The 13,406-nt window shown below is 43.8% G+C and overlaps 1 protein-coding gene across 1 annotated transcript; it reads right to left on the bottom strand.

Moving 5' to 3' along the window:
* Positions 1-2,221: 2,221 nt before the first annotated feature.
* Positions 2,222-12,842, bottom strand: rpl10a (ribosomal protein L10a). The gene is made up of 6 exons (XM_080209923.1): positions 12,698-12,842; positions 11,137-11,227; positions 10,387-10,467; positions 9,875-10,023; positions 7,447-7,619; positions 2,222-2,436 (listed from the first exon to the last, which is right to left on the bottom strand). The coding sequence occupies exons 1-6, from the start codon at positions 12,840-12,842 to the stop codon at positions 2,266-2,268; spliced, it is 810 nt and encodes a 269-aa protein (XP_080066049.1). The 3' UTR covers positions 2,222-2,265.
* Positions 12,843-13,406: the final 564 nt, after the last annotated feature.

The raw sequence follows: 13,406 nt of genomic DNA, 5'->3' as shown, positions 1-13,406 counted from the left end.
TGGCGACCACATCAAGGTCGCCAGCAGCTCAAGATTTCTTAATCAGTGAATCCCAACTAGCTACAGTTTAAATGAGCTACCAATATTGAACCTTGGAATCAAGAGTGAGATCAATAGTGTTCAACATTCTTACTGGGTGAGGAAATCCCAACCAAGTCCTCAGGAATTATTGCTTAACCAACAGTGGAAATACATTTTTTTACCCTAATGCCCACAAATACCATGCTGCCTCAGGTATCACTCATGAGTTCAAGTCAGTACACAAAGATGTTAAATGCTGTTATTACAATTTCAAAAAACCTTCCTCGTCCCTCAAATCTTTGCAAGTCACCATTCACTCCTCCCACCCCCCCCCCCCCCCCCCCAACTCCAACCAAACTGGCCATCAGTTCAGGAGACAGGAATCAGTCACACCTACACTGGTCAGAGTTGAATGCAAAAGGGGTTTAACCCACAATTCCAATGCATCTGAAGAGGACAAATGAGGTAATGCACAAATAAATGGTCAGATTCTGAAAGATGCTGATAAACAGAAACCTTTCCACACAACCAAGGTATCAGGGCAGGTTGACAAGATGGTCAAGAAAGGGTTAGATACTTTCCTGCATTGGCTGAGGCACAGGGCATAAATAAGAACAGGGAAGTTACGCTTGAACTATAGCTGCTGCTCATTCAAGCCAGGATAGATTTAAAAGGCTGTTGCCAGGATAGAGAATTTTAGCCACGAGGGAAGGTTGGATACGCTGGGTTTGCATTCTTTGAAACAAGTTAAAGATTTTGAAGGGCCCAGACAGTGCAGCAGGAAGGACCTATTTCCATTAGCAAACAAGGGGGCATAGCTTGAAAGCAATTCATGAAAGCATCAAGGGATAGTTGAGTAATTCTGTTCAGCTACATGATGGCAGGTGCCAAGAGTGGTAGAGGCAGAAATCCTGATCACATTTTAAAATACAGGGCCACAGATCAAGAGTTAGGTGGGGCCAGATTGTGCCACATTTCCAGCCAGTGTGGACATGGGCTGAATGGCCTCCTGTGCCATGGTTCCATTTCTACCTACATGTAACTCATCATTACATAAATCCCTCAATACTGAAGAAAACCACCATCTTTAAGTAAATCAAAGCACAACAAAGCCCTGTTAATCACCCATTTCTTAAGAAATTTGGTCTATGTCCTCTGTGCAAGTGCCATATGATTTAATTTAATTAAATATAATTGAATTTAGGAGTCGCAGCGTCATGTTGCAACTGTACACAACTCTGGTGCGGCCGCACTTGGAGTACTGTGTGCAGTTCTGGTCCCCACATTACAGGAAGGATGTGGAGGCTTTGGAGAGGGTGCAGAGGAGGTTTACCAGGATGTTGCCTGGTATGCAGGGGAGGTCCTATGAGGAGAGACTGAGGGATTTGGGGTTGTTTTCACTGGAAAGAAGGCGGCTAAGAGGGGATCTTATAGAAACATATAAGATGATTAGAGGTTTAGATAGGGTGGATGGTGATAGCCTGTTTCCTCGGATGGAGAAATCTAGCACGAGGGGGCATGGCTTTAAATTAAGGGGGGGTAGTTATAGGACGGATGTCAGGGGCAGGTTCTTTACCCAGAGGGTGGTGAGGGACTGGAATGCCCTGCCTGCTGCAGTTGTAAATGCGCCTAGTTTGGGGGCGTTTAAGAGATTGGTGGATAGGTTTATGGACGAAAAAGGAGTGGTTTAGATTAGTGGGTCAATGTTTTTTTTTAAAAATAAGACTGGTCGGCGCAACATTGTGGGCCGAAGGGCCTGTTCCGCGCTGTAATGTTCTATGTTCTATGTTCTAATTCAAGATTTAAGCAAAATTTAACTTCGCATGATGATGATTCTCCTCAAATAAAATCAGTCAAAATCAAGTTGAATGGCAGGGCAGACTGAAGGAGCTGAATTGCCTACTCCTAGATCTCATGCCTATGTAATACATTTGCTATGTGGTATGGGATTAAGCCAGAGGTAGAAAAATGGCAGGTTTGATAGAAGCCAACCTAATCGAACAGAAACATTAGTTAACAGCAGTTACCTGCTGAAGCTGGTCAGGGTGACTTTCCATACAATACCCTGACATCACAGGTATTACCTTGGACCATAACCTGTACAACCCAGGGTGAAATCTGGATCTTAAATAAAATTCTAATCAACAAAATTTACAAATTGCTATGAAGTAGTTTCTCAATTAAACAGAAAGGCACCAAATGCAGCAAAATATTTTATTGAAAATATACAACTGCACAGTGCACTCAGTACAGGCGCTGAGGTTTGCCCATGCTGCTCTTGATGTAAAGGGCACGCACGTTCTGCCAGTTCTTCTTCAGCAGTGAAACCAGAAAGTTGATGGCCAAATGAATGTTGTAGACCAGTTCCTCTTCAGTCATTTTAACGTGGCCCACTGCAACTGCCAAGCACAGCACCTGGGAGGGAATGAAAACATGGTTAACTTCTACATCAAAACTCCAGCCTGCTTAATTCCCAAACTACCAGCACAGCTCCAAACCAGAATCTAACATTAAAATTAAAGTCCAGGCAAGCAACATGACTGAAGTGCTACTTAGTCTGTGAATTACAGGCCACTGCATTTTCCATAACCCTCTACAGTCAACTCAAGGACTCTGTTGTGGCCTGCTCATCAGTCTTATGATTTGATTACTGAAACACCTATCTAAATTCTCCCAAGCACCACCTCTCCCGCCCTACTGCTGTCACTGCTACCTTTCTGAAACCTGCTGCAGCAAGACTGTTCAAAAGGGAGACAGGAAGTCAGTTAGCTGGAAAGCAGGATACAAGTAAAAGGGAAGACAATACTTGCTATTAAGACTTGATAACTTCAAGCATAAAGCAGTATAGAAATAGTTATATTAAAAATTGTTTCCAATTGATCATTTTAAAATTGATAATTTTGTTGATTAAATAAAATTCCAAAAGACTACAGAAAGTTTCAGTCTTAACTTCAACTTGATTCCATATCTTCAACTATGCATCTTGTTAATTATCCCTCATTTTAATATTCTCTCCCCCATACCTATGGCAACTTTTTAAAAATATTGAATACGATAAATTGTTTCCACACTATCTTAATACTGGCGTGCACACAAAATTCATTCTGCCCATGGATGGAACCAAATAGAGTGAATATTGGTCATCGAACACTCAACTAGCACACCATCTATTGCTACAGCCAGCACACCACTCAGATCAGAATATCATTCAAACTCATTTGGTTCTTTAAACATCCTGATATTGTCAAACCAGTTAGTATTAGCATTTGTAGCCAAATCTTCAAATTCCCCATTTCAGGAATATCCTTTCCATATCTATTTGTTCAACCTCGCACCGCCACTTGCACCTTTCCCAACACACACTTTATTCAATCATGGGATTTGGGGGATGTGGGCATTGCTGGCTGGGCCAGCATTTGTTGACGATTTCCAGTTGCCCCTTAGCGGAGTGCTTTGTTTCAGAGGGACAGTTAAGAGTCAACCACATTGCTGGGAGTCTGCATGTAGGCTAGACCAGGTAATGGGGACATATTTCCTTCCCTAAGGGCATTAATGAACCAGATGGGTTTTTACAACAATCTATGATAGCCAAGACTAGCTTTCAATTCCTGATTTTTAAATTGAATTTAAATTCCACCAGCTGTCATGGAGTTTTGAACCCATGTCCCAAGCATGAGCCTGGGTCTCTGGATTACTAGTCCAGGGACATTACCACTACACCACGACCTCAAAGCCATTCTTCAACTGTGGGCAGAGTCAAGCCAAGCCAAACTTCTCCTCACCCCAATAATACGAGCTTCAGAATCTACATTGTTCTAGGTTTATGTATAACACAGGAATTAGGCGAACAGGTCATCCGGCCCCTCAAACCTGCTGTACCATTTGATATTATGGTTGGCCTGATTATTGGCTCAGTTCTGCCTTTCCATCTGTCCTGCCATAATTTTCCAATCCTTTGCCAATCAAAAAATCTAGCTTTGAATATTCCAGCCTCCTCTGCTCTCCGGAGAAAGAATTCCAGAGATTAACAACCCTCAGGGAGAAAAATTCTCATCTATTTTAAATGGGAGCCACCCAAATTTTAAACAATATATTGTAATTCTAGAATCCCTAGAGAAACATCCTCTCATCTACCCTAGCAAGTAACCCCAGGGACTCATTTCTTCTAAACTATGGAAACGTATCCAAACTATTCAATCTTTCCTCAAGATATGAAAGTAGGGAGGTCTTGCTGCAGCTGTATAGGGCATTGGTGAGGCCGCAGCTGGAGTACTGTGCGCAGTTTTGGTCGCCATACTTACGCAAGGATATTTTGGCCTTGGAGGGAGTGCAGAGGAGGTTTACTAGGCTGATACCAGAGTTAAGGGGGTTGAGCTATGAGGAGAGGCTGAATAAACTAGGCTTGTACTCGTTAGAATTTAGAAAAATGAGGGGAGATCTCATTGAGACATATAAGATGATGAATGGGATGGATAGGATAGAGGTGGAGAGACTCTTCCCGCTCAGAAAGGACAGTAGGACTAGGGGGCACAGCCTCAAGATAAAGGGGGGGCGGAGTTGAGGAGGAACTTCTTCACTCAAAGGGTGGTGAATCTCTGGAATTCTCTGCCCATTGAGGTGGTGGAGGCTGCCTCGCTAAATATTTTTAAGATGCGGGTTGATGGGTTTTTGATAAGCGAGGGGATTAAGGGTTATGGGGAGAGGGCGGGAATGTCGAACTGAGCCACGACAGATCAGCCATGATCTTATTGAATGGCGGGGCAGGCTCGAAGGGCTAGATGGCCTACTCCTGCTCCTATTTCTTATGTTCTTATGTAAGATAGCCTCTGCATCAAGATGCTTTGAGAATCTGCTTCTAATCCAATTTTATCCTCAGAGACCAAAGTTGTGCAGGATATTCCAGGTATGGTCTCACTAAGGACCCATAAAAAGTTGTAGCAAAGCTTCCCTACTTACGCCCCATGCCAAGACACCACATCTATTTGCCTCCCTAAATCACTTGCTGTACCTGCAAATTAACTTTGGTATATACATATCAGGACAGCCAGTTTCCTCCACAGAACTCTGGAAACCCCTTATTTAAATATTCTAGTTTTTTGTTCTTCCTACCAAAGTGAAAGGTCACATTTTCATATCATACACCACTTTTGCCCAGTCTACAAAGGGGTATGGAAAGTTGTCAACATATCTTTGTGCCATCCACCAGAAAACCAGTTTTTATCCAAGTCACTGATGTAGATTGTAAACAGTTGAAGGCCCAGCACTGATCCCTGTGACACTAGCCAAAGCCTGCCAATCTGAAAATGATCCATCTACCCTTACTGTTTGGTTAGCTAACAAATCCTCTATCCATGCTAATATGTTACCCACAATTGTGTAGTAACCTTTGATGTGGGGCCTTCCCAAATACCTTTTAAAAATTCAAGTACACCACATGTACAGGACCCCCTTATTACTTCCTCCAAGGACCCTAAATTGGTCAAACATCCTTTTCACTGATTGTAATGTGATTTTCTAAATGTACCTCCTTAGTAATGGCTTCTAGCATTTTCCTATGATAGATGTTCAGCTAACTGGCCCATAGTTTCTTGCTTTCTGTTATCCTCTTTCCTCGAAGAGGCATCACATTTGTGATTTTCCAATCTGTTGGGGCTCTTCCAGAATCTAGAAACTATTCACCAATACTACTACTCAGAATGCCAATTCATTACTGATGCAATCTATTTTGTTTACACAGTTAAACTTAAGCAATATGTGGATCATTCACAGCCAGAAGACTGATCCTCTTCCAACAGTGGACTGAATCCTGCTCAGATCCTTTAACCGGTTCCACTCACAATACATGCAAACAAGGTAATGCTAGGAAAATGTTAATCTATTATAGATTTACACAGAATCCCCACAGTGCAGGAGACAGTTCGACCCATTCAGCCTGAACTGCCAACAATCCCAAGGCCCTATTCCCATAATCCCACACATTTACTCAGCCAGGTCCCCAACAGTAAGGGGTAATTTAGCACGGTCAATTCACCTAACCCGTTCACATCTTTGGAGTGTAGAAGGAAACCAGAGCACCAGAAGGAAACCCAGGCAGACACAGGGAGAATATGCAAACTCCACACAATCACCCAAGGCCAGAACTGAATCCAGCAGAGCACTTAGAAAAGGTTGGCAGGATTGGACAGTCAGCATGGATTTACGAAAGGGAAACCATGCTCAACAAATCAACTGGAATTCTTTGAGTAGAACTGATGTGGGGGAGTCAGGGCATGTGGTTTATTTGGGCTTTCAGAAGATTTGAGAAAGTTCCTCCCATATAAATATATAAAATTAAAGAACATGGGGGTAGGGGCAGTACTGAGTTGGATAGAAAACTGGTTGCACAGGAAACAGTATGAATAAACATATTTTTCCCAAGTGGCAGGTAATGACAACTGGGGTACCACAGGGGTCAGTGCTAGGACCCCTATATGTATAAAACATATATAAGTGATTTATACGAGGGAACCAAATGTATTATCGCCACATTTGAAAATAACACAAAGCTGGGTGGAGTGTGAGCTATGAGGATGCAGAGATGCTTCAGTGGGGTTTGGACAAGTTCAGTGAATGAGCAAATGCATGGCAGATGCAGAATAGTATGGATAAACATACAGTTACCCACTTTGGTAGCAAAAAACAGGAAAGCAGGTCATCTATTAGGCCATGAATTAGGAGGGGAACTTGCAACAAGACCTGGGTGTCCTCAAACAATAGTCACCAAAAGTGAGCATATAGGTACAACAGACAGTAAAGGCAGCAAATGGTACGTTGACCCTTCATAGCAAGGAGATTTGAGCACAGGAGCAGGGATGTTTTGCTGCAATTATACAAGGCCCTGGAGAGGGCACACCTGAAAGGACTTTCGTACTCTAGAGGGATTGCAGTGAAGGTTTACGAGGCTGATTCCTGGGATGGTGGGACTGATGCAAGAGGAGAGATTGAGTTGGTTAGGATTATACGCATTGGAGTTTAGAAGAATGAGGAGGGGATTTTAGAGGTACCTACTGAATTCCAACAGGAATAGATAGTAGATGCAGAAACGATAATCCCAATGGCAGGCTGTCCAGAGTCAGTCAAAGGATACAGGGTAAACCTAGGACTGAGGCAAGGAAACATGTCTTCACCCAGAGTGGTAAACCTGTGGAATTCACTGCCACAGACAGTAGTTGTTGCCAAAACATTGCATGCTTTCAGGGAATTAGGTATAGCTCTTAGGGTGAAAGGGATCAAAGGATGGGGAGGAGAGCAGTAACAGGTTATCAAGTTCAATGATCAGCCATTAATGATAATGAGTGGCAGAGCAGGCTCAATGAGCTGAAAAGTCTACTCCTGCTCCTATTTTCTATGTTTTTATATTTACCCACTATCAAATTAAACACGCACCTTTTTCATCTGGAACTTGATGGTTGATTTGACTTCATCCACTTTGGTTAGCATGTTTTCGTTGTGAGTGAGGAGAGAAGGGAACTTGCCAGCCTTGTTCAGACCAGGTCCCAGAATACGAGGAATCTGCTTAATAAGAGACTCCGAGGCAAGGAAAGCATCATACTTCTTTGCTGCAAAGGAAAGTATTCAGAGTCAGCGTTGCATAACAAAGGAGGCCACTTGCCCATCAAGTCTGTATCTAATCAGTCAGCTGGTCACACTCCCAGGCTTTCCCCAATTTCACCACATACTTATTCTAATCTTCATTTGAGGGCTGCTGTTGAATCCATATCACCATTACCTCAAGGGGCAATTAAGGATGGGTAATAAACGCTGGCCTTGCCAGAGACATTCATCCCGTAAATAACAATCAGGAATTACATCGCGCCAAGCCTGATCAGTGCTCACAAATTGGACTTGGGTCTATTCCCCAGATTGACTGAGTTAAACAATTCACCTCTGCCTCAAACGCCTGTAAAAAAAAAGGTACTGTTCAGAATATTCTGGAGCTCTCATGGGGTCAGAAGGCATAGCATGAGGCCACTTGATATCTTTGGAAAAACAGTACCGAGCGGAGACAAAGATAATGATCACAAAGATGATGGTCCCAGGGTGTCTTGTGGCACCATCTTATCGACGAGCAGCTGGTAGCGCCCAACACAAGATTAACTAAAAGTTGACCTCAGCCATAATGATAGAGGGGAAGTGACAACTTGGGTATCTCTATTCTTGACCAAAGCTATTTGAACAAGTAACCATAATCCAATCCCTAGATATAAAATATATTCACAGGTTCTCCAGGGTTTAAGAGGAAGTCTTCATCAGGTAGCTGCCCTCTTCAGATAGAGGAAAGCTGGGGGTGTGCAGCCCCTTGGTTAATTTGAAAACTACCGTTATTGGCTATATGCTCTGCTCACCCATTTATTAGGAAGCAACAGGTTAAAAATGAACTCCTTCATACTATGATCTTAACCACTTTTTTGGTTTAGGTGTGACTTTCAGACTATAACCTAAACCTTTCATACTCAGATCCGTATCAGTACAGTCTGACTGACTGCCTGAACCAATATAAACCAAATTTTCCTGAGTTCGAGTAAAAGGTCTACAACCTGAAATGTTAATTGTTTCTCTCCAGTTGCAGTCTATCTTGCTGATTACTTCCATCAGCCACAGTATTTTGCCTTTGTAACAAAGTCTTTGATTTCAAAACACACCAGGTGTTCTTGGATGTTGACAACCTAGTGACCAAGAAACTGATTAAAAGTTAACTACACAGTAGTACAGACTGAAAATTAGGAAACTGATAGTCATTATGTAGACTATGTCAGATACGACTTAGCTCAGTGCATGGTGGGACTGCCTGCTGCACAGGAAGATTCAAGTATCACAGAATCCATACAGTGCAAACAGGCCATTTGGTCCATCAAGTTTGCACCAATTACAATCCCATCCAGGTCTTATCCCTATAACCCCAGGTATTTACTCTGCTAGTCCCCCTGACACAGAGGCAATTAAGCATGGCGAATCAACCTAACATCTCGTTTCCTCCGACAGTCCAAAGGAAACCCACACAGACACAGGAGAATGTGCAAGCTCCACACAGTGACCCGAGGCCAGAATTGAACCCAGGTCCCTGGTGCTGAAAGGCAGCAATGCTGTGGTCCCCATAAAGCAGACCAACATCTGAAGACATAAGAAATAGGAGCAGAAGTAGGCCATCTAGCCCTTCGAGCCTGCCCCACCATTCAATAAGATCATGGCTGATCTGTCGTGTCTCAGTTCCACATTCCCACCCTCTCCCCATAACCCTTAATCCCCTTGCTTATCAAAAACCTATCAACCCGCGTCTTAAAGACGTGCTTCCCTACTGTGCTGGAGTGCAGCCCTCAACTGCAAAAGTTGCTTGGAAGGGAAAACAGAAGTACAACATAACCGGGAGCTCGTTCCTGCAAAGGGATTCACCTCAGCGCCCATGAAGGGCAACAGTCCCCACATACTACACCAGACCTCCTTCAACCAGCCTTCAGATTAACCAATGCTCATGGATCCAAGACAAAAGAAGCTGGTCTGCACAGTCTTCCAAGCAAACAATGCACAGCCCCTCTTATACCAATCAAATGTGCATAGCTTCATTAGCATTCAAAGAAATGTAATATTGCCTCAAAAATATTAGAATGCATTGTTCAGAATCTAAAACTACAAACACTTCAAATAAAAGTTGTCTCTACTCTACCACCAGAAACCTCAAAGTCCAAATGATACAGAACTCCTTCGACACAAATGAAAAGATGAGATCCAGCTTCAGCAAATCCCACAAGAGCACCATTCTGGATACTAATGGAAGTTTCAATTTTGCCAGTGCTGGTACAAACATCTTCAAACTTACCAAGCTTCTTGACCATCTTCTTGTTTTTGTTCAGCTTCTTCAGAGCTTCAATGTCCATGTGAGGGAGGTCAGCAGCCTTTGCTTCATCACAGTGCTGCTGGTCTCCAAGCACACATATGGAAAACTTAGGCCGAGGTGCACTCTTTAGCCTAGACAAGCACAGCAGAGAGTCAAACGTCAGAGAAACAGTTGAAAGTGAGACCATTTTAGGGAAGTTTCTGTTGAGTGTCTTACCCTTGATGCTGGCTTCTCAAGTGCCTTATCCACCAGCAACTTACTCCTTACAAATGGTCGGCAGGATTAGCAATATTGCCTCACCTAGCCTCCCCTCATGTTTTAAGACCCAGGGTAGGGGTCCGTCCAAACCCCTTACGGGGCTGAACTACCCATGATTTTCAGTACCCACAAGCTGCACTGAAGTAGCATTTAAATATTGTTTGCAAGCAGACAAATCCAATTTCTATTCTACAGCTTGTGCACTGAGAACTGGGTTGAGCAATAAGATGTCGAACCTGACTGTGCCAGAGAAACGCTTGTCCTTCTGAGGGTCATAATTCTTCAGACTGATCTGTAGCTCCACAGTCTCCAGGAACCTAAACAGAAGATAGTCCCATTAGTTATGCAGACCAAGTAACATCAGGCTATCATAAAATCTTCCATTGAAACGTATATAATGTTAGACAGTTGGTGTGGTCTTGAAGATGCGGCAGTTTATTTTGATCAATAAACTTACATCTCCAAAATCACTCCAACCTTCTAACATTTTTATTTGCTTCTGGGATGTAACAAGACAGCATTTATGGATAATCAAAGTCACCACAAGCACATTAATATTTGAATGAAATGGACAGGATGCAGCTCAAGTATGCCCGTTGTTGGATTTGTAATGAATAGTAAAGTTGATTGGAAACAATGGCTTAAGAGCCAAGTGTTGTCACATCACATTGACCATTTATCCACGCAAAGTTGGACAGAGCAAATGACATGTTGAGACATGAGGGCAACTGTTCTTAAAACAGCCTGAAGGAGGCTCTGCTGTAGTGCAGGGACACACACATACACTATTTGCCTAATACCAGAGCCCCTTTCAGAAAATATACGAGGTGGAACCTGATCACTGACATACAATACTGCTTTCTAAAAAAGTGTTTTACTGCTTATGAAGCACAATGTCATGTATACATCTACCAGAAGCAAACGTTTTAGGCAACACACACGTCCACCTTGCGTTAAGACAGCTGGGACTCGTACAACAGACTTACTTGCGAGGTTTCTGTTGGGATCCTTGGAGGACCTCTCGGACAGCTTCGTACAGGGTATCGCGAGAGACTTTGCTGCTGTAAGACACAAAAAAAAATCAAACACGTGAATGGGGAAATAAATGGATTTGGTATAAGGGGAATAGATCCAACAGCCCTTCATTACAGTAAAATCACATGCTAGTCAAATACACATACCTCAAAATCCTAGAATTTGCCAATAAAGTTATTTACTTGACATAACCAGTTCCTAAGCCAGATTACAGACAAAACTTCGGGTGAAAGTTTTACAATAAACCTACGTAGGCAAGATTGGAATTTTAAATAATGTCTTGCGTACTGACTAACTATAGCAGGCAATATCTGTGACTTGGAGCTGGGAGTTCTATCAGAACACTCTCCCTGTGATTGCTGTGCAAGAGAACTGTATTAGAGGAAAGCACAGAGGGAGCTATTCCAGAGGTTTCTCGCAACTTTCATAGTAACTTAGCCGCAGTGTTAACGTAAGCCTACTTGTAACACAAAGTTATAAATTTAAAACTCCATACTTGATTCACAAATAAACAATTGTTACTTGTCCCTGGGTCTGTTTCCTGTGGTTATTTGGAAGCAGCCCACCACAAGCACAAATTCATCCATTTGATTCTTACAATAGGTCCAGTCACGAGCAGGCACAGCTGTCCTTGTACACCAATTTATTACACAATAATTCAATAAGAGATTAAAACACAAGATGGGCTTTTAATGATGGTCTTAAAGGTGGAGAAGCTTCAGGTCACAGGGTAGACAGCTGAAGCCATAACTCCCAGCAAGAAAACAAAGACAAATGTGCAATGTACAGGGAGCTAAATTGTGTGAGAAAATCAAGATAAGGCTACAGCACAGAGCGTGATGCGAATTTGAAAGATTTGGGTTGTGAGTCAATAGGCCTGGGATAACAAATGAATGGGGTGCAGGATATTCAAGAGGATTATAGAAAGCTTACACTTAGCCCATGAGGCCACCACACAAAAAAAAAGTCTCACAGCCTGATCCCATATTCAGATATTTGGTACATAGCGTGGCAAGTTACAATAATTGCAGTACCTAGCCAGAAACCTTTTAAATGGATGGAGCATTTTGGCGTTACACTTTCGGGCCATTTAGCCCATTGTGGGCAGTACAGTGGTTAGCACTGCTGCCTCACAGCGCCAGGGACCCAGATTCAAATCCCAGCTTGGGTACCATCAGTGTGTAACTTGCACATTCTCCTCATGTCTGCTAGGAGTTTCCTCCGGGTGCTCCGGCTTCCTCCCACGCAAACATGTGCAGGTTAGGTGGATTGGCTATGCTAAATTATCCATGAGCGTAAGGGAATTAGCGGGCTAAACATGTGGGGCCAAAGGGATTGGGTGGGATGCCCTGTTGGAAAGTTGGTGCAGACTCAATGGGTTGAATGCACTGTAGCCATTATAATAGTCAGCCATTATATTCAAGTCATAGATTATGTTTAGTGCAACTCCATCTATTGTACGATACGCCTCTCAGGAGTAAAACACAGCTTTATTATAGCTGCTAGTCTGACAATTTAATGGACAGAAAGGCCGCAGCCACAGTCTCTCGCTCTCCAGGCACTCGCGGTCACGTGAGCCGGCCTTAGGCACCCCGATGGCGGGCGTCAGTGGAAGAATAAAACCCGATCCGCGCTTCATCTGCGGACACTCCGCCATCCCCCGCCCAACCAACTGGTCTCTATGGGGAGTCCTGAGCGTCCTGCCGCCAACCGCCGGCTAGGGAGGGCGATGAGGGTGGCAGATGGCGGCGGATTGTCGGGCGGGCCTGAGGCCTGCTCCCTTCCCTCCTCACCTCATCTTGCCAACGACTCCGGAGAGAAGAGGCTTGCGGCCTGGAGCTGAGGCCTTTTATACCAGCCCCGCCCTCTCCCCGCCCCTTCCCCTGCCCTGGCCCCGCCCCTCCCCTGTCTTGGCCCCGCCTCGGCCCAGGCCCCGCCCCCTGACTCCGCCCCCTCCTGCTCCCGATAGTCATGGTGGCGAGCTCAGGTTATTTATTCCTCGATTTGATTTTGAAATGGCGAATTTGGATTTTTATTTGGCCGGCCCTGATACAGAGACCGTTTAACTATAAGATGCCATAGTTTAACTGTAAGATTATTTCCAGCAGTAAATCTCCTCGACCCTTTTATCAGTGTAACAGATATTCCCGTCCCCCGAGCACCGATCGCCTCCTCAGAAGGGCCGGGGCGCGTGCGGACATCCACAATTTAACATCGCCGG

The sequence above is a fragment of the Carcharhinus amblyrhynchos genome, chromosome 22, assembly GCF_965287045.1.
Source record: "Carcharhinus amblyrhynchos chromosome 22, sCarAmb.v2.hapA, whole genome shotgun sequence".
Taxonomy (NCBI): Eukaryota; Metazoa; Chordata; class Chondrichthyes; order Carcharhiniformes; family Carcharhinidae; genus Carcharhinus; species Carcharhinus amblyrhynchos.
Note: the sequence above shows the minus strand (reverse complement) of the source record. Positions and strands in the feature narration are given on the sequence as shown.

Bases quoted from the DNA above. Each gene is read 5' to 3' on its own strand.
- rpl10a (XM_080209923.1), bottom strand. From the start codon at position 12,842: ATGGCGGAGTGTCCGCAGATGAAGCGCGGATCGGGTTTTATTCTTCCA. The intron at 10,468-11,136 runs GTAAGTCTGTTG...TCTTCTGTTTAG, and splicing joins TCCCAACAGAAACCTCGCAA to GTTCCTGGAGACTGTGGAGC. The intron at 10,024-10,386 runs GTTCGACATCTT...GTGCTTGTCTAG, and splicing joins CGTTTCTCTGGCACAGTCAG to GCTAAAGAGTGCACCTCGGC.